We start from the raw sequence: 26831 nt of genomic DNA, 5'->3' as shown, positions 1-26831 counted from the left end.
TCTTCGTAAGAATTATCAAATCTATCCACCTTTTTTAGTAATTTTTTTTTCCAGCCTACCCAGGTAATTCTCCCTTTATTTAATTATTAAGGCTATGTTTGGTTCCCGGAAAGTACAAAGGAAAGAAAAAAAATGTTAAGGAAAATGATTTTCTCATATTTGGTTGTCTTATGAAAAATATCAAAGAAAATCAAATATAATTAAAACTAATTAAAAACTTATGTATTTTTAAATTATTTAATCTTTATATTGATGAGTTAAAATAAATAAAATGAGTTTGAAGTAACAAAAAAAATAATTTATCAACTTTTAATTTATTTTTTTATTTTCCTTTACTTTTTCTTTCCTTCTACTTTTCCTTTGCATTTTCTTTCCCTCGCATTTTCCCTCAAATTTTCCGGGAACCAAACATAGCCTTAGTATGCAGTTGATTGTAGAAAACCAAAAAGTCGGCGCGATCAAAACATCAAAGCTCACTATTAGTATTTTCTGACTTGGTCAGGCCGTTCCTTTCAGATTCCAACTCATGAGTCCATGACTGAGACTCCCGAGCCAACTCACCAAACTCAAAACCCTAGCCCTAATTTCACAATTTCAGAGCACAGCACCCCTTCCATGGCGAATACTGGTGAAGGCTCTTCGGCGAATGCAAAGCCGGTGATCGTTAGGGTTAAGCGAAAAGCCTTCCAGTCCCTGCTCGAAGCTTTCTGTGAGTTTTAGGCAACTTTTTTTATTTTTATTTTTACGTATCCATCTGTTTGCTCGCTAGAAAAAGTATGCTTAGGAACGAAATAGGAATTTGAATATTGTAATTGGGACACGAGAAAGCAAAAACATTCATTCAGCTTGTTTAGTTGACACGAAATTTCTTATATTTTGATAGGCCAAAGCCGAGTGACATGCAAATAAAAAATAAAGTTTGTTTCTCATTTTTTGGTTTCACTTTTCCTGGCAATCGAACGGAATGTGGTTGTTTTTGTAGTGGTGGAACCAAATTCTGTGGCCTAGGGTTATGACATAGGATTTCAGGATTTTATGTTTCTTTCTGCTTAGACTTTGTTTAGTCTCCTGGAAAGGGCAGAATGTAACAGAAATTGAATCTGAGAGAGGGAAAACCTACATGCAAAGCAAGATTTTGAACTTTCCTGCGGTTTGTTTTTCCACATTTTTCTTGGCAACTAAACGGGCTAATGTTTGAGGATTGAGATTTGGTTTGATTTCTTTTGTTTCAGGGTTAGAAATCAATGAGAGGCCACTGAAGCGGCCCTTGTTAGATCTAGAGAAACTCTCAATTTCTGATTCATCTGGAAAAGGTGAGATTAGCATTGTCCTCTTCATTCATAGATATTTTTGTGATTTTTTTTGGGCTGATGTGGAACAGGATGCCATAGCACAATCAAAACCAATACTGATTGTTAAATTGAGCATAAGAACTGTGACATTAACATCTGCTTGCATGAGTTGTATTGACTTTGTGTTGGATTATTTGCCAACATTTAGATATGAATCTTACGAATGATTGTTTTATCTCTCTCACTCTCACCTTTTTACTTTCTTATCTTTTCTTTGTATTAGAGGAAGTGAAGACCAAAAAGGTCTTAGTGCAACATTTGGAGACTGTGAGCACCTCTGAGGCTGCATATAATATTTTGCAGTCATTTGCGGTCAGCATCCCCGTCTATACATTGTACCTGCTTCATTATTGTTTTAATCATGTGCTTGTGAATGCTATGTTTCAGTGCGTGATTCATGTGCTGGGCTATTTTCTTTTGTCCTGTGTATTGGACTCTATTATTTTTTTGTCCCATCCTTTGTCTCTGAAACATGGCCAGCACAACATGAAGGCCATAATCATCCATGGTGGTCCCTTAAATCCTCCTTTCAAGAGAAGGACCCTCAAATTTTTTTCTTTTTGATTTTTTATCGCATTATCTTCAAAAATCCCGATTCGAATATTTTATCTTGAAAGATTTCTTGTCTTTAATATATGTCTAATAGCAATAATGATTTATCCAATAAGGAATTTTTTTTTCTTGTTAGTGTTAATAAAGCTTTTTTAACTACAAAATGTTTTTAATTTATCATAAAAGGTCATTTCAAATTTATCATGTTGCCTAGTTCTTATTGATTCATATTTTTAATGATGTGATGACATGTATACTGATAAACTGCTGTTTTTTTGGCAGCCTAATTCTGATGGTGCACTTGACTCTAAAACAAAGAGTGATGAGCGAAGGCACACTTTTAAAAAGGAGAATGTAAGTCTGACTATACCAATGGATTGTTGCTGTGACAGTTAATAAATATTATTACAGTTATAGTATAGCAGTAGTTTGGATGGGTGTGCTTCATCATCATCAAATATTATTACTAGTAGTAGTGATAATAGGAATAATGATTATGATGATAATAATGATTTTAAGAGAAGTTACCATTAATTATATTATTATTATAAATAAATTTGCCTCTTTAAGGTGATCCAGTATTTCCATGTCATTGTCTTAAAGATGATTAGAACTCTAAATTGCTTCTTGCAACTAATCCTTTGGCATTTTCAAACTTATGTCAGCAGATACAGGATCAATTGTTGGTTAAAGCGAGACAAGAACAAGAGGTATGCTACATAGTAGATTCTTTGATTTTTTTTTTTTTTGGTGGTTGATTTATGAGCTAAATTTTGGGAATAACTACCCCTTTACCATTAACTAAATGTCCTGTATTTCTTTCTGGAGAAATCATTTTTTCTGTTGCCTTTTCTCTATTTTTTGAGGGAAAATACTTGTCGTACAAATGCATCTCACAACAGGCCATGAAAATGGCTGTTTCATATGGTGGTTTAATGTCACAGTAAGGAATTAGTTTTTGGAAGATTTGTAACAGTTAGTATTACTCTATCTTGAATCATGCATATTCTTGCCTAATTTCCTTCTCCATTTTATAAAGGTTCATTCATTATTTCTTAAGTGATCAATTTTTAAGTTTTTATTATTGATTCACATATAGTTTAGCATTTATTTATTTTTATTTAATTATTGTATGACATTTTTTAATCTGTTTTTCAATTTGTATCATACAAACATATTTTTAAAGAACTTACGATACACTATAAGATATAACGATATGATACATTTTTTATGGAAATTGATATGTATCGCAATCCATTTCTTATTTTAAAGCGTATCTTACGATGAATATACGATACACGATATAATATGTGATATTAGGATACAACGATACGTACATCTTCAACTATTTTCTATAATTTTTTAGAGAAATAAAATTAATTTTTTTTGGTTAAATAATTTATTATATTAATATTAATTGTTTAAAATCTCCTAAAAGATATAAAAAGGAGAAATAAGTAAAATAATCTTATATGAAAAATTATATTTTTGTTGTCAAATGTTACATTAAAAGTCAAGTAAGTTTATTTTACAATGAATAAATTTTCATTTGAATGGTTTGGATGTTAACAATAAAAATGATGGTGATTAGCGAATAAATTTTTTTACTTAATATATTATTATTTTTATTTCTTTTTTGGTGAAAGAGGAATGATGATGAACTTGAAAAGTTGGAATTTTGAAGATGACACACACACACACACACACATTCACTATTTTTATTGATATGATATGGTTTAACCTCTATATTTCATACTTTCGATAGGTGTACACACATATACATATCTTTCCTATTTATTTTTCACTATATAAAAAAACTTACTATACACAATATGAAACAGAGTTAAAGGTGACTCTTGAGGTTGGATTCTGGGTAAAGAGGGTACTTATCAAAAAAAAAAAAAAGGTCTAGGTAAGGGGGTCATGCTAAGGAGCTATGGGTGAGGGTGTTGGGTTTCCCGTTACACTTGTGGACTTGGGTGGTGTTTAAGAAGATTGGGAGGGTGTCGAATGTAATGGAGTTGGTTGTTGTTTTTGGTTGCAAAGTGGGTGCACTTCCAACCACTTATTTAGGGCTCCCTCTAGGAGCTATCCATAACTCGGTGGTGGTTTGGGATGGGGTTGAAGAAAGGTTCAGAAAGATTAGCAATGTGAAAAAGACAATATATTTCTAAGGTTGTGTTTGTTTTTTGGCTTAATAGAAAAAACTAAATATTTTAGCTTTTTCCATTCAGCTAAAAGTAACTCATTGACATCAACCAACATCATTAAACTAAACTTATTGATAATAAGTTCACTTTAATTATGTTGATTAGTATCAATAAGGTACTTTTAGCTGAATAGAAAAAGCCAAAATATTTGGCTTTTTCTATTCAGCAAAAAAACAAACACCACCTAAGACTAACTTTGGTCAAGAGCACGCTAACTAGCTTGCTAATCTATTTTATGTCACTTTTTCGGATGTCGAGGAGAGTTCGCTTAAGGTTGGAGAAGATTCAAAGGGGCTTGTGGGGAAGTGGGGCTTTAGAGAATAATCCTCGTTTAGTGAAGTGAGATATTGTTTGTTTAGACAAAAGAAAAGGAGGCCTTGGAGTTAGACATCTTAACTATCTAAATAAAGCTCTTCTTTGCCAATGGATTTGGCGGTTTTCTAAGGAAAGGGATGCCCTTTGGAGAAAAGTTATTTGTGGTAAATTTGGGGATTTGGAAGGGGTTTGGTGCTCTAAGGAAGTGAGGGACAGTTATGGTGTTGGTCTATGGAAGGCTATAAGGCTATTGTGGGAGTTAGTCTCTTCCATAACTCTCTTCGTAGTGGGCAACGGGAGAAGGGTCAAGTTTTGGAGAGATAGATGGTGTTGTGATGAGCCTTTATGTGTGTCCTTTCCCTCCTTGTTCACTCTAGTTAGTTGGGTGGCAGAGCACTCTTTTGAGTGGGGTGGTTGGAACCCAAACTTCTTTGGACACTGGGAGATTGGGACGGTGGAATGCTTCTTATCAAGGATTCAAGACAAAGTGGTGGTTGAGGAGAGGGAGGATGAGGTGTTTTGGTAGGTTACAAAGAGTGGATCCTTTTTTGTTAAGTCCCTCTATTCTATCCTTGAGGAAGTAAGGGTAGGCCCCTTCCCAACTAATATTGTGTGGAATGCTTGGGTTCCTCTTGAGGTTAGTTTTTTTGCCAGGAAGGCAACAGGGGGGGAAGTTGACTTTAAACCAATTGCAAAGGAGAGGGTGGTCTTTAGCCAATAGATGCTTCCTTTGTTATGCTCATGAGGAGTCAATTGACCATATACTCTTGCATTATGAATAGGCAAGGCTGTCCTGCTCTTGTTCTCTTTATACAGGGTGAGTTGGGTGATTCATGCTTCCATTAGAGAGACTCTTTTAGGGTGGCATGGTTTGTTCATTGGAAGAAAAAGGATGAAAGTGTGGAGAGCAGTGCCTTTGTGCCTCTTCTGGACAATTTGGAAGGAGAGAAATAAAAGATCTTTTGAGAATGTGGAACTTTCTGTTCAAAGGCTAAAGTTCGTGTTTTTGTGCAACTTATTATCTTGGACAAACTTGTTTATAAAGCATACTTCTATGCCCTTAGTTGATTTTATTGATTGGTTGGGGACAGATTGAGGGAAGGAGTATTGAAGAAACTAAGAATCATTTAATCGTATATTCAACCGTGTATTTTTTACATAATCGGTTCCTATTTAACGTATACACAGAGAGAAAAATATGGAAAAAAAAAAAATCATTAATTTTAAACCTTGTTTTGTTATCATCAAAATTGAGATTAATCAAACCTTGGTTTCACACAAATGTCTCGGTGTAGTCGATGTCGTAGGTCTGAGTAAACCCCTTTGCAACCAGGCGGGCTTTGTATCGTTCTACTGTGCCATCCGCCTTGTATTTCACTGTGAATACCCATTTACAGCCCACTGGTTTCTTCCCTCTTGGCAAAATCATCACTTCCCAAGTCCCATTTTTTTCCAATGCCCTTGTTTCTTCCATCACTGCCTCTCTCCATTCTGGAATCTCCAAGGCTTCTTGAATTTTTTTAGGAATTTGGATTTTATCAAGGTTAGTCGTAAAAGCACGACACTTTGTAGAAAGAACATTATAAGACACAAATTTCGAGATAGGATAGAGAGTACATGAACGAGGTTGCTTCCTAAGAGCAATGGGTAAGTCATTTATTACTTGATCAGGATTGGAGCCAGACTCCTGAGGGGTTGGAACTATCACCGGTTCTGACTCTTTTAGTGCTTCGGAGGTGAGTGTCTCATTGGACTTCGATTTTGGCCTCCTTGAGTAGACGAGTGTTTCCCTATTTGTCTGTATTTCTGTATCTCCCCCTGAGTGCAAGTGTCCTTCTGTATTAGGTGAATGGGTAGATATAAGGCATGGAGTGGATTCGAACACAGCAACAACGAAGTAGTCTAAGGTTAAGGAGGGTCTAGCTTCACTCACGGACTCCTCCTAAAGCGAGTAGTAGGGAGTATGCTCAAAGAATGTGACATCTAGGCTAACATATAGCTTCTGTGAAATTGGGTCATAACATTTGTAGCCCTTTTGTGTGGAAGAATAGCTAAGAAAGACATATTTAAGCGCTTTGGGATCCAATTTGTTTCGCTTAGGTGCGTGAGCGTGGACAAACACAGTGGACCCAAAGACACGAAGTGGAAGATGTGCATCGAGTTTAGAATGGGGAACAAACTCTTGGAATTTCTGGAGAGGTGTGACAAAAGATAGGACTCGACTAGGCATTCGGTTAATAAGGTATGTGGCTGTCAAAATGGAGTCACCCCAAAATTGTGAGGGCATGTGAGAGGTAAACAGCAAGGCACGAGCAACTTCAAGAATATGTCTATTTTTCCGTTCTGCAACCCCATTTTGCTGAGGGATGTCAACGCAAGAACTTTGATGGATAATGCCATTTTTTGTAGATAAGTGCTCAAGGAGTGATTGAAATACTCAGTACCATTATCAGTACGAAGAATTTGAATTTTGGTGTGAAACTGATTTTGTATCATAGAGTGAAAGTTCATGAAGACTGATCGAAGCTCAGTTTTATCAGTCAACAAATATACCTAACATAGGCGAGTGTGATCATTAATTAAAGTAATAAACCATTTTTTATGGGTCTTATTAGGGGTATGTGAGGGTCCCCATAGATCACTATGAACTAGAGTAAATGGTATGGATGATTTATACTTAGATTTAGGAAAAGATGTCCAATGGTGTTTGGCAAGTTCACACACTTCACACTGAAAATCCCATGAAGCTTTATTTGAACATAGTGAAGGAAATAAATGTTGCAAGTACTGAAAGCTAGGATGACCCATCCTTTTCATAACAAAAATTCACTTTCCCTAGGACTAGATGCAGAATTACAAACAATAGGAGGACACTATCCATGCACATTAGCTCCGTTGAAGTAATATAGCCCCTCACGTTCCTTAGCATTGCTAATCATCTTCCTCGATGATAGGTCCTGAAAAACACAATGAGAGGGTAGGAATTTAGCTGAGCAATTAGATTGTTTGGTTAACTGGCTAATAGACAGCAAATTGCAAGATAAATTAGGAACATGTAGGACATGGTTGAGAGTAATGACTTAGAAATATGAATACTTCCTTTGCCAGCAACTGGGGATAAAGTACCATCTACAATTTTTACTTTTAAATTACCAACACAAGGAGAGTATGTAGAAAATAAATGATGAGCATCAGTCATATAATCAGATGCATCAAAGTCAATAATCCAGGGATTAATATGAGATGTGGTGCTAAGTACTGTAAAAAAGGTACCTTTGTGGGCTAAAGAACCAGAGGATAGAGTAGTAGAAGACTGACCAGAGGCTTGGAAATTAGAAAAAAACTCAAATAATTTCGCAAGTTGGTTGGAATTAAACCCCACACTAGAAGTTGACTGATGATTTTCTATGGGTGTTTTGTCTGCCTGGGTTTCAGTGGAGGCCTGCTGACTATGGGCTTTATTGGTCTGTCTGGGCTTCCAATCCGTGGGCTTGATTGCATGTACCCACTCTCTGTAATTCTTACCATTCAATTTTTCAACAGTAAGATGGAGTGAGGAGTTGTCGAATGCACCGGCCGAGCCCATGGAGGAGTTTATCTCTGACTCTCTTTCCTGGGTTGTCGATTGACTGGACTCATGGTTGTCTCCTTTTTGGGCAGCCATGGATTGATTTGGGTTTTAGAGCAATCCGTGCTCTGATACCATAAAGAAACTGAGAATCATTTAATCGTATATTCAATCGTGTATTTTTTACATAATCGGGTCCCTATTTAACGTATACACATAGAGCAAAATATGGAAAAAAATAAAAATCATACCAAACATTTAGCCTAAATATCTTCTACCATAATATCCTACAAATCACCCTCAAAATCATACGGGATTTCCACAAGTATTTTTGTTTTCCCTATCCTTTTTGACGTTATTAGACGGTCGTTGTATACATCGTGTGTACTTTGGTACACCCCTTTTGACGCTTTTATACAATTTGCATTTACCTATCAAAAAAAAAAAAAAAAGATTGGGGATATATGTGGATGTTTTGTCGTTGTGGATGAAGACATTGCTCTAATATCTAATCCAACATTGGGCCAAGATTTGGGTGCATCCTATTGGGAGAGTTTTGCCCAACTCGTTGCAAGCGACAGTGGGAAGCTCCAGCTTCTCCTTACAATTGTGGTGGGAAGCTCCATCGGGTTTTTTGGGTTGTTGAGCCGAAGAAGAAGAGTCTGTGAGCCCAACATGCAAGGAAATGGAGGTGGAGTGGGGGATTTCTCACATGCCAGTGGAGGTAGGGGAAGGTGGTTGTAACCCTTGTGTCTTTTAGTCGCTGTTGAGTCGCTCTCTTGCAGGTCTAGGGTAGCTGGTGAGGGTACAAGTCTATGATGCAAAATCTGATGCTGATGGGTTGATTTTCTGCAGGCCAAAGTTGGTAGGAGAGTGTATAGCTGTCACTATTGCAAAGACTATTGAGAGAAAATGGGGGAGGGGTGAGTTCCTAGGTGGTCAAGAGAGGAACACAACTAGCATGGGAGAAGGTGGTGTAGTTGGGTCGTGTTTCAATGTGGAGGATGGTGGGGTGGTGCTTGGGCCATTAGGGGTTGGGAGATGCCCACTCGAAAGGCAGTGTTTTCGTTAGGACCCTTGAGTTTGGGGTTACCTCTAAGGCTCACTTGTCTTCAGGCTTAAGAGAGGAAGGTCCACTAAGTGTGAGCTTGGCCCAAGTTTGTTCCAAGGGAAATGGGGGGGGTGGCCTTAGGATAGGCTTTTAAGTGACGCTTTAAAAGGAGATGTGGGCTTGTTAGGGCCCGCTCTCTCTATTGAAAGGTAAGCAAAGGTGTAGAAAGGGTGTGTTCTTTGCATGCCTAAGAGAAGACAAGGAGATAGAAATGGAGGTTCAGTCGGGACGCAAGGGTTAGTGAAAGTGTCAGCAAAGGAAGCACCCAAAGTCGAGTCACCTCGTGTTGCTTGTTCTGATGTTAAGCATGACCTCTTCCTGAAGACTAAGAGATGTGAGAGGGGTGGCAACCAAGAGGCGTGAGGGGGGTTAGTGAGTCTCTTCCCATGGCATTGTTGACATCTTGTGTTGTGATTACAGACAAGGCCCTCGTGGTGGAGGCGAATAGGCCTCCTAGGTCTTCTCTCCTTTCCTTAGGTCCTCCAAGCCCTAGATGCCAGTTGTTAAAGATGATGCTTCAGGATGGCAGTTTGCTAGAGCACTCGGGGAAGGCTATGAAGGATCCCTCTGGCATGGAGTTGGTGATCAGGGTTGAGTAGTTGGAACATTCAAGGGACATGGACTTTGGTTATGCCTCAAAGGGGGAGGATTTTAATAGCCTTCCCGAGAGTTTTGTCAAGTTCAATAATTGTTTGGGGATGCCAGTCGTGGGTTTGAGAGAAATGGAATCAAGAAAAGGACATGGGGTGAGGGTTTCAGGGGGTAAGAAAAGGTCTTCTTCCCGTTCCAAGAGGGAAATCCAAAAGCTAGAGTGTTTGGTTAACTACAATAGCTCTCCGTTCATTGCTAAGGGAAAGGGGAGTGGTGCTGAGGTTTAAGGGAAGGGGTTGCATCTGGGATTAGGAGGTCTTTGTGATTAGGAGGGGTTCTCTTTGTGGGTAGGTTTTTTCTTTCCTTCCTATTGTTTAGCCTTTTGGTTAGGGATGTTTCGGTTTTTCTTTTTGTTGGTTAGCTCTGCTTGTTGTTAGGGTGGTGGGTTTTCTTCTTTTTTTCCTTCTTTGGCTTGCTTTTGGGCTTAATATGTGTTCTCCATGTATACTTTTTTGTGCCTTTTTGCAAGCTCCTTAATATATCCTATTTTTTTACCTATCAAAAAAGAAAAAAAAACGATGCAATACGATACATGATAGAAAAAAATAGAAATACAATATACGATACATTTTATGAGTTAATAATTATGCATACAAGTATAGAGAATACATGGAAATATACATCGTGTATACGGTGCTGCGTCATTTTCTTCGAAGCCATTAACCCTCGTGGGGTAAGTCTTAACGTTGGATTAGCTAAAGAGGAGGGGGTGGTCCCTAGCTAACAAATGTTTCCTTTGTCTTGCCAAAGAAGAGTCTATTAATCACACATTATGCTAAGCTAGGGCCTGTGGGAGTTATTACTTGCTCTTTTTGGTGTGACATGGGTTCTTTCATTCTCGGTTAGAGAGACATTCTTTGGTTGGCATGGGTCCTTTGTGGGCAAGAAGTGTAAAAAGGTTTGGACATTGGCTCCTTTATGTCTTTTTTGGATGGTGTGGAAGGAAAGAAACAAGATTACCTTCGACAATGAGGAGCTTTCGATTCATAGGATGAAGAATTCTTTTGTTTGTAGTTTTTGGTCTTGGACTAAGTTGCTTATAAATTAAGGACCTTTACCTTTAATCAACTTTTTTGATTGGTTAGGTTCTAGATGAGGGCCGGTGAGAATTTTTGTATACGTGCTTCTTTTTTGTTTTTGCCTTTAGGCGCTTGCTATATACTTCCTATATGTTTTGGGTTGGGCCTTTGGGCACCCTTTATTCTTTATTTATAATATTTTCCTGTGCTTTTACCTATAAAAAAATAAAAATAAAAATCTTTGAAGCCCTTAATATATATATATATATATATATATATATATATATAGATATAATATCCGCACTATTTGCCTATTAAAAAGATTTTCACTAGGTATTGCATTAATGCAAAAAATATATCCTTCTATCTAAATAATTATTTGAAATTTGAAGTTTTGGGACTGTAACTCAAAATTATAGCCATCTAGACAACCCTGACTTCATTATCAGAAAATCATAAAGCTATATTCCATACACATAAAATACTTATTAACATAGTTGTACATGCAGTTGCACCAAAATTCGCTGGACGTGCTCTTGGTTCTAGATCAGGCATAAATCCAGTTCAGGTTGCAGCTGTTACCGATGCTTTGGGCTGCCGAGTGGCTCATATTCTATGCATCCAGAAGCTAGGTCAGAGTCATCCAGAAGCTAAATCCACCATCCTTTTAGGATCTTGGTTGCATCTGAACTAATTCTTAGTCTTGTACAGAGAAAATAATGCTTTGTCATAAAAACAACAGGAATGAAAACCATTCTTAATTTCATTATTCATAGGAAAAAAATGTTTTATCATTATATACTTGGTTATTAATCTGTTTTGATGGTTTCAAAGCAGTAGAAATGAAAAATATGCAAATTATTTACCTTATATTTTTAAAATGAGGCTTGATTAATTTCCTTTATGGTTCATTTTTTTTTCTCGTTCTTCCTTATCAGATTTTGGCAAAAAATGCTCGTTTTGAACAAATATGGAGGAGCAGAAAGGGGAAGAATGAGGCAGCACAAGACAAAGCACTACATGAAATGTGTCATCTCTATGATGTCGTTCGTGTTGATGTTGAGGAAACATCCAGTCAGGTGCAGGAGTAAGCACTGTTGTTATGAAATTCATTTAACATATGGTTGTTCAGCTCCTTGTTCAAATTGAGTCAGTTTCTCTGATTTCAATGCAGGGATATGTCTTTGGAGGATCAGATGATTTTATGCAACTATTTGCCCCTAATAAGAGATTTTATTCCAAGTGCCGCTGCAGAGATTGAATCAGATATCCATGCTTATATGTCCAAACAAGGTGGTTCTTTTTAGTTTGCTTCACAAGAGACTGATTTTCTTAATGCATGCCTTGCATTCTTCAGCAAATTTTCTGTCATTGTTCATAAACCAATTCTATGTGAACAAATGAAAAATGACTACATGGTGCTAGTTTAAAAGGGAGATTCTGTTAGTTTTCTTTGACACTATGTTCAAACTAGATTACATCATTGGGGGTTGGTATCACAGTTGTCATCCCTACTCTAAATGTTCAATTCTTCTTTCACCCTTGCTTTCAGAGTTGGTTTATGATTACTTGTTTTTGTTCTTGCATTCTGTTTGATGGGTTCCTCCTTTGTGTCTTACAGCATCTCCTGATGAGTATGTGTATGACTTGTATGCTGTGAAGGATGATATGAACATTACTGATGAGGATGCTCTAAATCCATTTCCTCTGTAAGGATTCTTTTTTCTGTATGTTTGGTTGCCCTTCTTTCCTTCTCATTGAAATGAGGTGTGCACATAATTTCTGGTTCAGGGTACAAGTTGATGAAGATGATGAATTTTATGCTGGACCACCAGAATCAGAATTTGAGAGTGATGATTCAAATGGTATCATCTATTTGTTCCCTTTTCATTCTTCTCCCAAATGCAAGATGCTCCTGTCAATTTTTTTTTTGTTAAAAAAGTTGTGTTAATATTTTCTATCGCTCTCAGCCGAAGATAATCCCCTGAATGATTATCCTGATGAGGAGACATCTGAAGATGAAGAGGACAGTGACAGTAGAGCCTCAGATGATGAATCAGGAGAACCCAAAAGTGACAGTGCCAGTGATAGATCTTTAGACTCTGAAAATCTGGTGCAACTTGAGGATGAGATTAATGATGATTGTGAGAATGAGAGTGATTGTGACTATGATGATGATGATGGTGATGTTGATGACAATACTGAGGATTGGAGATGGTCTTACCGTTGAGAGATGACTTCACAGGATTACAATTCTCTGTCATTATGGGAATTTTTGTTTGTTAGGCATTGCACCTCTCTGTTTTTATGGGAATTTTTGTTTGTTAGGTCCCTCATCATGTCTACCAGACTAGTCTTGACTGCCGGTTATTTGCTGAATTCTTCAACTTCTAAGATCATTGATGGACCTTAGACTTGGGGTAGAGAGGCAGGTCTTCAAGGAAGGAAAGGTTTCATCCAGAAGTGATTTGTAAATTGTGTCCTAGTATGTTTTTCTTTATCGGCAATGTATATTGAATACATTTATGATGGATGAGATTTAAGAGATGAGCTTCAGAAGTTGGTTTTCCCTTCATATACCTCAAAAATCTTGTCTGCTGTGATGGTTAGGGCATCTGAAAAGAGACATACTTCTACTATGCATTCTAAGATCTAAGATCCAGTAAACTAAATGCCTGTTTAGGAGTAATTCTGTTTATAATTTGTTTGTTAGTAACGCTTTCATTAGAAGCATTCTAAGCAAAATCATTTAGAACCTGTGTAAAAGTGATTCTAAGAAGCTTAGAAGCGCTTTTTAATTTAGGAATTTCAGATCCTATCAAATATTTCACATTTTCTATGATCATAACCACATTTGTTGCAGAAATTAGGCCTTATTTAGAGACTGTTTTTGAAAATGGTTATATGTTCTTAAAACCAGTTTTCTAATAAAAAAACCACCCTTGGCAAATAAAAAAAAAAAAAAGTTCTTTAAACAGGTTATTCTGTTGGTGTTTTTAACATGTCGAATTTTGTTAAAGAATAAACCGAGAAGATTGTTTTTGTATGATTTTCAAATAGAATTTTGTTTGGTACTTCACAACGATTGTGAACTATTTTAAAAACCCTAGAAACCTAAATGGGGAAGGGTTTCCTTGTCTACCCTGTTTGAAGTCTTTTTTTTTTCTAATCTTAATCCCATTAACATTTATTTATTTATTTTTAATTTATAAAATACAAATTTGCATATAAACTAATATATTTGATATTAAGATAATAATGAATATCATGTTTTGAAATTTTATAAATATAAAATTATATATGAATAAATATATTTGATAATATGTGTGTGTGATCAAGCAAGTTTGTGGTGGGAGTAAAGTTCTCGTCCAAGTCTCGGGGATCTAATTCCATAAGAGTGTTTTGAAGGTATCAATATGATATCTTTGGTTTTTCACAGTTTCCTTCTCAATTAACATGTTTTGTAATTTGTTGTCATATTGTGATATAAATAAAATGCACATGAATTCAAATTTTATAATGTCTTGTGTTAGAGGGATGGTCGAGGGCTTATCCTTCACACGTTAGTGGAGGGGATTTCTCCCACGTGAATTCAAATTTGATCATAAACTCCTTGTTGGCACCAAGCCAACTGAAGTTAGGTCTGTCTAGCTTCGCTGAAGTTAGTCAGACTTCTTCCCCTCTTCGTGCTTCTTGAAGAATCCATTTAGCTATACTGAAACCAAACAGGCTTGCTTCCTACACAAAATGATGTCCAAACGGGTAGTTCAGACACATCCCTCCGAAATTTAAGTTAGACAAGGGTAGTTTTAACTATTTTGTGGGAAAGAGTGAGCGTATATGTGCATATACCTCGTTCGTGTTTTTTGAAGGGTTTACATAGAACTAATGACACCGCCAATGTTGTACTGACCAGAGACTCTGACCTTCTTCTGTAATGATGATTGTCCTGCAGGCGGCTGGATAATCATCACAGTTAAGGGCGATTGATAGGTGTTATCTGCTAAAGTGCCAAAATCTCATACCGCATAGCTGTCTATTCCTTCAACCTGTTGACATTTAGAATTATGTGTAGCAATTAATTGACGTGGACTTGTGGGATAAATGGAGTCCCGTCGGCCATTCAAATGTCAGGCGTGAATGATCATGCATGCCAAAGGTCTTTAAGACTTGACTTGACAGTCGTTCTCGCTTGGGAGTCCGGACTTCCGATGTCATCTGGCCCTGTGGGGGAAAGGAACCCTCTCACTTTTGGTGCTAGACAGATCCTATCTTGGTGTGGGCGGAACGATCTGGATGTGTTGCATATTTGTGCTAGATGGTCAAGGTGTCCGTGCTAGAAAGGGACACGTGGAGGGGGACCCCCTACACTCCTCATGTTGGTTTTTATTTGTTCATTGAAAATTTACCTAATTGGGAAAGGAGAGTCGAATGTGCTAACTTTTTCTTTAAAATATTTGGATAAATTACCAAATTCACATTTTTTTTTCTCATTTGTGTTTTTAAGTAATGTTAACTTGTGATCAAATCCAAATGTTTAATATGAGTTTATATTGTAGTTTCCTCAAGTTTTGATGAAGTTAAACTAATCCTCTCTATATGGTTTAAGTTACACAAAATCCTAACCCAACAATCTTGGATGTTGTTTTGAGACCAACATCAAATTCCAAGTATAAATAAATGGAAGCTTACTTTTTGAGTCAATAACAAATCCTAAGCTAATACAATCTTAAATATTTTTCAAGCAAACACCATATCTAAAGTATAAACAACCTTGGGCCTTACTTCTCAAGCTATCATTTTTCCTAAGAAGCCACATCCCTCCCCCAATATGAGGTTTTGTGTGATGTGAATCCATGAGCTGCCTTCGATACTACTTATCATACATAAAAATTTAGTCAATTCAACTAAAAAAAACAATTGGTTGTAGTGACATCAAGCTAATTTTGGTTCAATTCACACAAAATCCTGAACCAACAACCTTGGACATCATTCTCAAGCCAACATCAAAATCTAAGCATGCATTATCTTGAGCCTACACCATCTTAGGCATATTTTTCAGGGTTAAGACCAAATCACAAGCACACATAATATTAGGCCTTACTTTTTTATCCATCATTTCCCCCAATGCATCCTTTTCCCAAAATGATGCTCAACGGATTTGATTTGATATGTATACGAAGACTTGATTTCTAATTTAAAGACCAATTGATTTCAAATCACATTAAACAAATCTTACAAACTTGAGCATTGTTTCAAGGTCAACCCTAAATCCCATGAACATATAATCTTGAGTGTACTTTTTGAGTCAATATCAAATACCTAATTAAGGCATCCTTCGACGTACTTCTCATACCAACTAAATCCAAGCACGCACAATTCAGTGCCAATTTCTTGGCCCAATGTCAAATACTTGGTCAATATGACATTGAACATATTTCCCATACCAACCAAATCTCAAATACACATAATCTAAAGTATTTTCTCCAGAGCTATTATTTTTCCTTGAAGAACGACATTCAATAAGACTAATCTATCTATCGTTTATCATTTGAATTTTTTCATTAAATCCTAATAAAAATTATTCAAAAAATAAATAATAAAAAATTTAAACAAGATATGGGTGAAAGTACAAAGTGATTTTTATGATATACCAAAATTTTTTCATTCCTCAAAAATATATTTACATTTGCCTTTTTGTTAAAATAATTTTTATAGATATTACACTTGTTTTTTTTTTTAAATAAACTAAAAGCTAAAATATGAAAATTATTATTTTTTTAATGAAAATTTTGTTAAATATATTTTTTTAATATAATTTTTTTTTTTTTTAAGAAACACGGCTCTCATATTTCATTTGGTTCCAAGGCGCCACTCAAACTTAGAAGTTGCTTAATTTAAAAGTCATCATCTAATAAAACACATCTTTCACATTCCAATGGAAACTTAATTAGTTCCCAAAAATCTAACATGCCACGTGGCTAAAATATCCAGCCACTAAAAGACAAAACAAACGTGGTTAACTCTGCATGGCACGTGACGAATCTCACGCCTCTCTCTTTAAATACTAAATCATGCCCTCGGCCGATTCTCGTCAGCTGTCTAAACTTTAGTGAGAGATTCACACTTTCTCTTCGCTTCCATCAGCGTCTTCGAGAGAAAGTACACGATCACCAGTCCTCATTATCAAGATGCAGAGGATCTCAAAAATCTCAGGGGCATTATCGGGAAGTTATCTCCAGTTGTGCCGTCGTAGCCTCTCCCGGCTGGCTCAAACCCAGCCTGCTCTTGTGGACGATGATGCTGTTCTTCCCAAAATGCCCCCCTTCGATTACTCTCCTCCTCCCTATACGGGACCTTCCGCCGCTGAGATCTTGAAGAAGCGTCAAGAGTATCTCAGTCCTTCCTTGTTCCACTTCTACTCCAACCCAGTGAGTTTTCGGCTCTTTCAGACCTAGTTCGGATTTACAAATCAGATTTTCCCCCTTTTTGTCTATTTGTATGGGTTTTGTAGAGCAAGTTTCTGTTTCTATGTGCTTTGGTTTTTCCAGATTTGGATTTTACAAAAAGCATTAAAACGTACGGTTTTTTCTTTGTAAGGTACCTGATTATTTGTAGATATGAAAATGGATTCAATGGATTCTAGTCTTATGATCATGGTACTAAGTGTTGGAGTGATTCGAAGCTTGTGGAATTTTGGAAAAATGGTGCCGTTATAGAGTGAAATCTCCAACACTGTTGTGTATTTTCCTCTTAAATCAGGGGCATTGGGAAAGTGCTGGCATGTTCTGTAATTCTTTTAGAACGATAAGGGACAGTTAGGGCTTGATCTTTGTTGGAGAGCTTATTCCGGGAATGCATCATTGCTCAAGCTCTTCTAAGTTGCTTGCAAGATTAAAGAATTAAAGTTCTTTTTTTTTTAATGATTCGTTAATAGCATTAGCTAATGTCATGCAATGGGATGCTTTCTGAGTGTTTTTTTTAGGTTGTAAAATCAAGTTTCTTGATGTTTTGGATCTTGTTAGAGAACCCATTTGAAGAAAGAACTATTACTCATCCCTTTTTTAAGTTGGTATAAGTTTAAAGGCTAAAACTCATTCATTTGTTTGGTTGGTATGATTAGTTGGTGCCGTGCTTCGGTTTTGATTTTGATGACTTGAAATGAATTGACTTAATCAGAATTTTGATGTTGAAGCATCTGTAGAATCAGTGTGATCCAGTAGTCAAGTGGGTTACTGTAGGCTATAGTTTTAAAGGTAATTTATGGAGATGTGTGCTATGTCAACAGTTGAACTTGGTAGATGGAAAGATGCAGTACTTGTTTGACGAGAATGGTCGTCGATACCTTGATGCATTTGGAGGAATTGCGACTGTATGTTGTGGACACTGTCATCCTGATGTGGTGGAGGCAATAGTAAGTCAGACGCAGAGATTGCAGCATTCCACAGTTTTGTATCTGAATCATGCCATTGCTGAATTTGCTGAGGCATTAGCATCCAAGATGCCTGGAGATCTCAAGGTATATTTCTTAAATAATAATTGTGGAAAGATCATTTCATGTTGTTATTCATCTATAATTAATTTTGGATGAGCTTTCAGGTTGTCTTCTTTACGAATTCTGGGACTGAAGCAAATGAGTTAGCTATGATGATTGCTCGGTTGTATACCGGTTTCCATGATATTATTTCCCTTAGGAATGCATATCATGGGAATGCAGCTGCGACTATGAGTGCTACTGCTCAATGTAACTACAAGTTCAATGTTGTACAGGTATATTTCTCTCTAAAACAAGTCTCATTTTTTCTTAGAGATCAACAACTAGATGCTATTATCATTTGGTTTACCACTGGACGTCCATTTTTATCTTTCAAGGTTCATCCTGTCTCCGAAATGAACCCCCTAAGAATCATGGGTTTGACACAAAAATAGAACTAAAAATATTGTATACGACCTATATTACAGTTGCAACTTTTCAATCATTGTTTTCTTTAAGACTCTTGGTGCTTCTATTTGTACTATTAGGTTGTCTACTGAGAGTTAGCAGCCATTTAGTAAAGTATTGATGGATAATGTTATGTTATATTTATGTCTATTAAATTTTGTTTTAAATGCAGTACTGGTATAAACTGAAATTTAAATATCAAGGTGTTTTATGGTTTCATCTATTATTCTAGCATATCAATATGAATTACTGGAGTTAATGATGCCTAATATGTTGAAACATTGTTGTGAATTATGCTGAGCTTTATGTTAATGGAAACAAACATAAGCATGAGCCCTTTTGATTGAAGATTAGACAGGCTCACACCCAGTGAGCTTTAGCTTGTGAACAAAGTGGCTTGGTTTAGTTCAGAAAAAGTCAGAACCAAGAGAGGGTGTCATTTTCTGTTTCCTATCTAAAAACAGGGGTTAAATAAAATTTGTTTGCACTATTATTTCAATTTTTTATCTGTCAATTCTTCTATAAATCAGTAACTTCTCTACAAAAAAATCTTCTATTGTCACTTATCTTGGTAAAGCTTTGAAGGTTGCTTTTTACTGATCAGTTTCAATGATTGAATGAGTACTATTCCTGGATACTTTCTGATTTCCCTGTTGTTAATTTTCAAGTTCTGTAACTGAGTTTTCTTTCTGGTACTTTTGAAGATCTTTTTGGAATATTCAGTTGATATCTAATCAAATAAACACTGATATTATTTTGTAATAATCTTCTCATTTTATGATGTTATCACAACAGACTGGAGTTCATCATGCCTTGAACCCAGATCAATACAGAGGTGTCTTTGGTTCTGATGGATTGAAATATGCAAAAGATGTTCAAGACCTCATTGATTATGGTACTTGTGGCAATGTTGCTGGCTTTCTTGCAGAAGCCATTCAGGTATTATTTGATGTGCCTGGGTCACTGTTTTTTTGGAATATGGTTAAGATAAAATTTGTTTTGTTCATTTCTACGTGAACGCTGCATGCTTGACAGGGAGTGGGTGGAATTTTAGAGTTGGCCCCAGGTTACTTGGCTGCTGTGTATGGCACCATTAAAAAAGCAGGAGGCCTTTGTATAGCTGATGAGGTTCAATCAGGTTTTGCTCGCACAGGCAGTCATTTCTGGGGGTTTGAGGCCCATGGTGTTGTGCCTGATATTGTGACTATGGCAAAGGTAGATTCTTTAGCCTCCCATAATTTTCTTATTTTTAATTTTTTTCACCCTACACTTTATGTAGCTTGACGGATCCTGGAGCAGTGTGCTCCTAGAGATTACCTCATTACTTAAAAGTGCATTTATGAATTATATATATGTATATATATAAATTCATGTTTGATGAATTACTGTCTCATGTCTCCACCATGTTGAGTTTACTGTCTCAGTTGTAGCTTAACAGTTTGAGTTGTTTCTTTCTGTGGTTCTCTCAGGGCATTGGAAATGGCGTTCCCATTGGTGCAGTGGTAACCACTCCTGAGATAGCAAAGGTCTTGACTTATCGCACTTATTTTAATACTTTTGGGGGAAATCCCGTATCTACTGCTAGTGGACTAGCTGTTCTGAGGGTGATCGAGAAAGAAAAGCTTCAGGAGAATGCACATGTTGTGGGGTCATATTTGAAAGACCGTCTCACTTCCCTCAAGGAAAAGCATGAAAGTATATTCCCTTTCCCTAAATTTTTTTTTTTTTGGACATGAAATCTGAGAATATATGAATGATACAGATTACAAACACAACACATGAAATGGACTTGAATCCTTTTGAGAACCATGCAACAATACACAATTGACTTTCAACCATTCAAACTGTCGAGAGTCTTAATTCTAGTTCATTCAGTTCTTTCATAGCTCATTAAGAAGAATGACTGATAAGACTATTTATTTCTGCAGTTATTGGGGATGTAAGGGGAAGAGGTCTGATGCTTGGTGTTGAACTTGTAACTGATCGGCAGTTAAAAACTCCAGCAAAGGTAGAAACTCTGCATGTTATGGACAAGATGAAAGGTTTCTCTCTCTCTCTCTCTCTGTGTTGAAGTGTCTCCCTCTTGAATTGTAGCTAACAAACCTGCATTGTTGTTGTAGAAATGGGAGTGCTGATAGGCAAAGGTGGATTTTATGGGAATGTGTTTAGGATCACACCTCCCCTCTGCTTCACTAAGGAAGACGCTGGTTGGTTTTCTTCTCCATTCTCTTCTACTCTCTATCCTCCTTCATTCCCCCCTTTTGCTAATTCAGCCTTTGTCCTTCATGACTGTAGATTTCCTAGTGGATGTGATGGACTACACGATGTCAAGGATGTGAAAAAAAAAAAAGGTGGGAAAGAGCCTGTGTGATAAGACTACTATTTCGTCAAGGATGTGAAAAAAAATAAGGTGGGAAAGAGCCTGTGTACAGTTCTGGATAAGACTACTATTTCACCATGATCTCCGAATTTCTATGTTATCGGTGTATTGACAACTCTGCTGGAAGTGCAAATTGTTGGTATGTGTATTGCAGTTATGCAAGTAGATGAGATGATGAGACATCACCTCGTTGTCTCTCTCTCTCTCTTTTTCCAATAAAGAACTTTTATTAGAACCAATTACCAACTTAGTTTTTGGATATTGAGTATGGAAATTGATATTCAATCTGATTTTAACCTAGCCACCCAAAACCCAGTTTTCTGCTTAAAAAATATCAAAAATTTAATGGAGGAGAATTGTTGAAAGCCTAATACACAGGTACATATTTTATATTTACATATAATCTATCAATTTCTCTGTAGTATATGTTTACAGGTACAGACCTAACAGATTCATTCAAAATACGAACGGCTATCTTAGCTGTTAATTTGAATGGATTAGTATAGGATAATCACTGTATGGTTGAATGGTTGAACTTCCTGAATTATCCGGGATTATCCTCTGTATCATCCTTATCATCCCTGACAATGAGCTAACGAGTAGAGGGGACAAATAAATTGCATATCCACTTTGTAGACTTGCGATCATGGGATTTACTTGTCCCCGTAGGTGTTGGTCTAAGCTGTGAGATTTAAGATAGGTGTGACTTTTAATTTGAGACCATACCAGTGGGATAAAGAAGGTTGATGCATGAACTAAGTAGCCTTGTTGACTCTTGACAGCAAAGGTTATATCTGATCCAGTTAATGTTAAACATTTTAATCCCCGTGATATAAAATAACATAATCCATGGGATGACCATCATGCAAAGACAATTGTTTACCCAACGCTATTGGATTTTTGCTTAAGCAATGACTGATTGAATAAACATTAGGCTGCCACCTGCGATGAGAATCCCATCAATCTATCGACATGGTCGAAGAAGCCCGGACATTGATGAATTCCTTTTGCAACAAGATGAGCCGTGAATTTATCCACCGTGCCATCTAGTTATTGTTTGATTGCATTTCAGGGCAGTAAAATTAAATTCATTCTGCATGACTTCTTGTCATTCTGGAGAAGTGGAGGTCGGCTTCTTTGTAGGTGATGGGCTTGGTGGATACGGTACAAGACAGCAATGGTGATGGGTGGAGCGAGAAGTTATCATTAGTGGCAGGTGGTGGGGATTATTATCATTAGTGGGTAGATGAAGATACGGACTCGAGGGTATCGATGATGGGGTGTGGGGGTGGGGCTCATATCTAAATTGGTATTATAGCAGGCGTGGAATGAAGGACTAATGGCAAGGTGACATGAAGAATGGTGCGCGCAGTGGAGTGAAGAAACTGTCAAGAGAAACCAAAGTCAATTTCGTTAAAAATCAATTGTCCTCGCACTAAAACTTTTCCATTTGAGTTGAGACAAAAGATGGCCCTTGAGAGATGGGTTATAACCAATACAAATACATTTTAAGGAATGGAATTCAAACTTGTATTTGTTTTGCACTTATGAGTGCGAATGGATAGCATGCACTACCAAATGTTTTAACAGTAGCATCATCTGGTTGGTTCACGTGCTTGAAAGTGTTCCTGAGTAACTATTTTAAGTCTTTGAGTGTGCTTAGAGCCTTTAATTATATCTTGATGAAATTCTGAATGTTGCCAATTATGGGTCAAAACTACTTCGTTTGTGCAATCCTAATCATCAATATTCTGCTTATGAGAGGTCCAAGTCACTATATTTTTAAGAAGAAATATTTGAATATTAATTTCATTTATGCCTTCGGATTTTATAAGTATGATATCAAATCTCATCAATCAAATCACTCTTTTCATAAATATAAGATATCTAAATCGTATAAGTAAAAAATTATATTCATTATGGAATAATTTTTCTACTTATGTTTGGTGACCAAGAATCCATTGTCATCATATGTCTTTAGTTTTCCATTCTATTGGTGTGTTTGTGTCTAAAAGAGAAATGATAACGAATGTCGTTGATTTTGAAAGAAAATTTTGAAAAGAGATGATCATTCACCTCCTTCATCACTTTGTACTATACTTTTTTTTTTTTCAAATTGATTTTCGACTAATGATTCACATGATTTGACAAAAGTTAGCAAAAATTTGTAAATTTGGATAAAAGAAAGCATGTTCATAAGTAGGAAGAAAAATCACCAATGAGATGGGTATAGTAATCATCATCTTTGCCACTTTGATTTATTGTTTCAAATGATAATGTCAAAACTAAAAATGTTAAGGTACTACAACAATATCTATAGAACAAAAGATTCGAACAGTTAAATATACATGATGAGATTTAAGTCATTGAATAAAGGTACCAACGATATAATCTAAAAATGTATGTGATATTACTTGATTGACGGTATCTTTTTTAATAGATATTACCAAAATGTGTTTTTGTATTATAGTCGGATGTTGTCAAAACTAATTATTAAAGCAAAAAACTCGAAAGAAGTATTAGCCAATTTCAACAATTTCCATACTTCAAATTAAATCCAAAGAAGTTGGTTAATTAAGGCTTGAACCAAAAGTTTCATACTCCAATGACAAGATTCTTGACATTTTTGGCCTTGAAAACTTTTACTTAGTCTCATCATTAATCTAGGGAAAAAAATGGTTGGATGATGGTGGGAATTAGTGACATTGAAATATCCCATCTTATTTCATTATTAATTTTCATCATTAGTAATGAAACAATTGGTTGAATTGGAAATTTCACCTAGAAATTCTAAGCCCCTTATATAGATAATCAATGTTGAAGGCCGCCATCGATATTTGGCTTTTAATGTCGACAATAACTGGTGAAGACACAAGTCACACAACCACTAATAATATTTGGATAGATTTTTGCCTGTTGTCTACCTTCAATCATCAACTTATTGGCATCTTTCACATTGAAATTATGTAATTTTAATTTCAATCTTCAAGTTCATTATATTAGTGAATCATATACTCAAGGTGTCCAAGAAAGGAGGACCCGGAGATCTGAGGGCCATGGCCCTCCAGATTTTGATAGAAGTGAAAAGGAAAGAAATAAGAATCTTCACCTTGGGACCAAAAAAAACACAGTTGAAGTACTGGGTCATGCCCCTCAAAATTTCCATGCCCATTTTTAGAACGTTATTTATAATGGATTTAAAGTCTAACAATATTTATATGAAATAATTCATGCATGTTTTTACCCTACAAAATTATATGTTCAGTTTTAAATTTTTTTTTTCATCCCATAGCAGTTGAGACACCTTTTCCTCATGGGACGTTCGATAGTAACTGAAAAATCTTATATTATATTTGGTTTTAGAAAAATATTAAGAAAAGAAAAAATATTTTTTAAAAAATAATTTTTTTTAATGTTAGGTTTATTACAAAAATACCGAAAGAAAAGTTAAATACATGTTTTTAAATTATTTAATTTTTTTATTTGGAAGAGATGTTGAGATGATTACTCCATTCCCATGTATTTAAATTTTGTAGAGTACATACATCTTTCCTTAGGGATCTCTAAATGTAACACAACGAAAATAAATGGCTTCAAACACCATAGATATAGATCTAAAAATTAAAACTCATATATATAATTTGGATATTTTTAGATTGAAACTCATCCAATGAAGAACGTGTCTGAATACTCTAGAAGTCTCATATACCCAAAGTTTTTTGTCCAATGACTTGAGTCATGTCTATGACACTCCAAAAATTGGATTTGAAAGAGTAGATGCCTAGACTTTCACCCTTTCTTTGGATCTAGAAGACAACAATCAAAAAGTCATTTCCTAACCCCTTAGGGGGTGTTTGGTACATGGGAATAGGGAGTGGGAATAGACATCTCATTCCTTTTCTCCCTTATTTCTATGTTTGGATAAATGTTAAGAAGGTAGAAATGAAATAAAAAATTATTCCGGCAGAAATCAAATCCAACTTATGAGTCGGATTTGCATTCATTAAAAGTAGGTGGTATTCTGATTCATTAAACCTATTTGATAATATAAAATAACCTAAATTACTATTTTACCCTCTTATCTTGTTCTTCAAACCCGATGTTTATCTTCTTTGCAAAGGTAGAGATCCATTCATCATCCACTTCTTATCTTCTTTGCAAAGCTAGAGACCCACTCATCATCTAATTCTCTGCAATAAGTGATTCTTCCAAATTGAATCAATTAAACCTTCCACGATATTTAAAAAAAAAAAAAAATCAATTTCTAATTTATAGGGTTTTGGATGTTCATTTTGATTGTTGGATTTAGGATTCGTCATTATTTGCTGCAACTAGGTTCTAAAAACCCCCTTCTACATCTTTGATCAGGTTTACCTTATTTTCTCTTTCTTCTTCTACTTCTTTATATGTGTTTCTTCTTCTCTATAAATCGATTAATTTTTTTTTATTAATTTATGTTTGGAATCTTTGATATTTCTTTATCTTGTATTAATGGAAACTAGAGAGAAAAATTGATATGGTTGGAAAAAGATTTTTTGATTTCACATGTTTACAATATTTAAAATTTTTTAAGGTTATGGATTTTATCGGATATGATACTTGTTGAAAATTAGAATAAATTTGAATTCTTTTATTTCCTCTTTTGAAAATAGGAAAAACATTTGCTAGCTTTGAGAATTTAAATATTATAATAAATAATTTTTTTTTGAAAAATATAATTTTATAACTACTTAAGCATGACAAATTATTCAAATTTTTAATAAAAATGATAATTGAATATTTGTGCATTAGGGTTATACGATTTTTTATGGTTAATTTTTTATTTATTGAGTATATATATATTTTTTAGTCTTATTATTTAATAACAAAAAACCTCTCAAATTTTATTTTTTAAAAATAAAAGTAAAAATAAAAAAATATTTTAAATTATATGTAAGGATATTATTGTAAATTTATTTCTTTTTCATTTCCATTCCTATTATTATCAAACATTGGAATGGAAACAAATAATCATTCCAATCTTGCATTCCTAAGTTCATCCAAATGCTAGAAATGGAATCATCAAATTCATTCCATTCCACTAAGAAATAGGAAAGGAAACAAAATATTATTTTTATTCCCTATTCCGACGTACCAAACACCCCCTTAAAGGAGTATTTATAGAGATCTCTCACTAGGCTTAAGTGACTTAAGTCTATATGAGCGTGGATCACTTAATCTAACTTTAAACAGGTCACAATTGATTAATTAATCATATTAGGTCATCTAATTAATCAATTAGTTTAATCCAAAGACCTTATTCGCTATCTTTTATACAACCTTACGTAATTACCAAAACACCCTTGGACACCAAAATGATCCAAAAATCAATTCAACTCTCATAAACCATACCAACATGATATATGAGCTTAGAGCAGAGATCACTAGGACCCATAGGAGTATTGGTTCCCTCAAAATTCAATTGTAAAGTTGATTCAACGTCTCATTACAAAGAATCAATTACACTTTCATACCTTATATAAATAACAACAAGACGAAGTTCGGGTTCGTGACTTATGACATACAAACTCCCCATGGACTGGTGTCTATAATCTATAACAAGGTAATATTATCACCTGTTAAGATTATTTCTCAAATCCTTAAAATACAAATTTTACTTATCATATGATCAACTAACATACTCTGACTACAAGGAGCATATGTCCAATTCTACTAAAAGAATTATTACAGC

At 35.5% G+C, this 26831-nt stretch overlaps 2 protein-coding genes across 3 annotated transcripts; both read left to right on the top strand.

The window, feature by feature from the left end:
• Window positions 1-450: 450 nt before the first annotated feature.
• LOC104879519 (RNA-directed DNA methylation 4) lies at window positions 451-13353 on the top strand. 2 transcript variants are annotated; one of them, XM_010652539.3, is made up of 10 exons: window positions 451-709; window positions 1233-1313; window positions 1576-1664; window positions 2187-2258; window positions 2573-2614; window positions 11717-11865; window positions 11953-12071; window positions 12400-12487; window positions 12570-12643; window positions 12749-13353. In XM_010652539.3, the coding sequence occupies exons 1-10, from the start codon at window positions 535-537 to the stop codon at window positions 13006-13008; spliced, it is 1149 nt and encodes a 382-aa protein (XP_010650841.1). In that variant the 5' UTR covers window positions 451-534; the 3' UTR covers window positions 13009-13353. The 2 variants fall into 2 exon arrangements, with proteins under 2 accessions (XP_010650841.1, XP_010650840.1); XM_010652538.3 differs by having other exon boundaries at window positions 457-709; window positions 2570-2614.
• Window positions 13354-16819: 3466 nt separating this feature from the next.
• LOC100258727 (alanine--glyoxylate aminotransferase 2 homolog 3, mitochondrial) lies at window positions 16820-21339 on the top strand. The gene is made up of 9 exons (XM_002270749.4): window positions 16820-17209; window positions 18067-18297; window positions 18378-18548; window positions 19516-19659; window positions 19756-19935; window positions 20190-20415; window positions 20649-20762; window positions 20841-20927; window positions 21016-21339. The coding sequence occupies exons 1-9, from the start codon at window positions 16970-16972 to the stop codon at window positions 21057-21059; spliced, it is 1437 nt and encodes a 478-aa protein (XP_002270785.1). The 5' UTR covers window positions 16820-16969; the 3' UTR covers window positions 21060-21339.
• Window positions 21340-26831: the final 5492 nt, after the last annotated feature.

The sequence above is a fragment of the Vitis vinifera genome, chromosome 6 (assembly GCF_030704535.1).
Source record: "Vitis vinifera cultivar Pinot Noir 40024 chromosome 6, ASM3070453v1".
In the NCBI taxonomy this organism is placed as follows: domain Eukaryota; kingdom Viridiplantae; phylum Streptophyta; class Magnoliopsida; order Vitales; family Vitaceae; genus Vitis; species Vitis vinifera.
This window is presented reverse-complemented; position numbering and strand designations above follow the sequence as displayed.

Excerpts from the sequence above, each read along its gene's own strand:
- LOC104879519 (XM_010652538.3), top strand. The coding sequence starts at position 535 with ATGACTGAGACTCCCGAGCCAACTCACCAAACTCAAAACCCTAGCCCT. Across the intron at positions 11,866-11,952 it reads ACATCCAGTCAGGTGCAGGA|GGATATGTCTTTGGAGGATC; the intron begins GTAAGCACTGTT and ends ATTTCAATGCAG. Across the intron at positions 12,644-12,748 it reads TGAGAGTGATGATTCAAATG|CCGAAGATAATCCCCTGAAT; the intron begins GTATCATCTATT and ends TATCGCTCTCAG.
- LOC100258727 (XM_002270749.4), top strand. The coding sequence starts at position 16,970 with ATGCAGAGGATCTCAAAAATCTCAGGGGCATTATCGGGAAGTTATCTC. Across the intron at positions 17,210-18,066 it reads TCCACTTCTACTCCAACCCA|TTGAACTTGGTAGATGGAAA; the intron begins GTGAGTTTTCGG and ends CTATGTCAACAG. Across the intron at positions 20,416-20,648 it reads CCTCAAGGAAAAGCATGAAA|TTATTGGGGATGTAAGGGGA; the intron begins GTATATTCCCTT and ends TTATTTCTGCAG.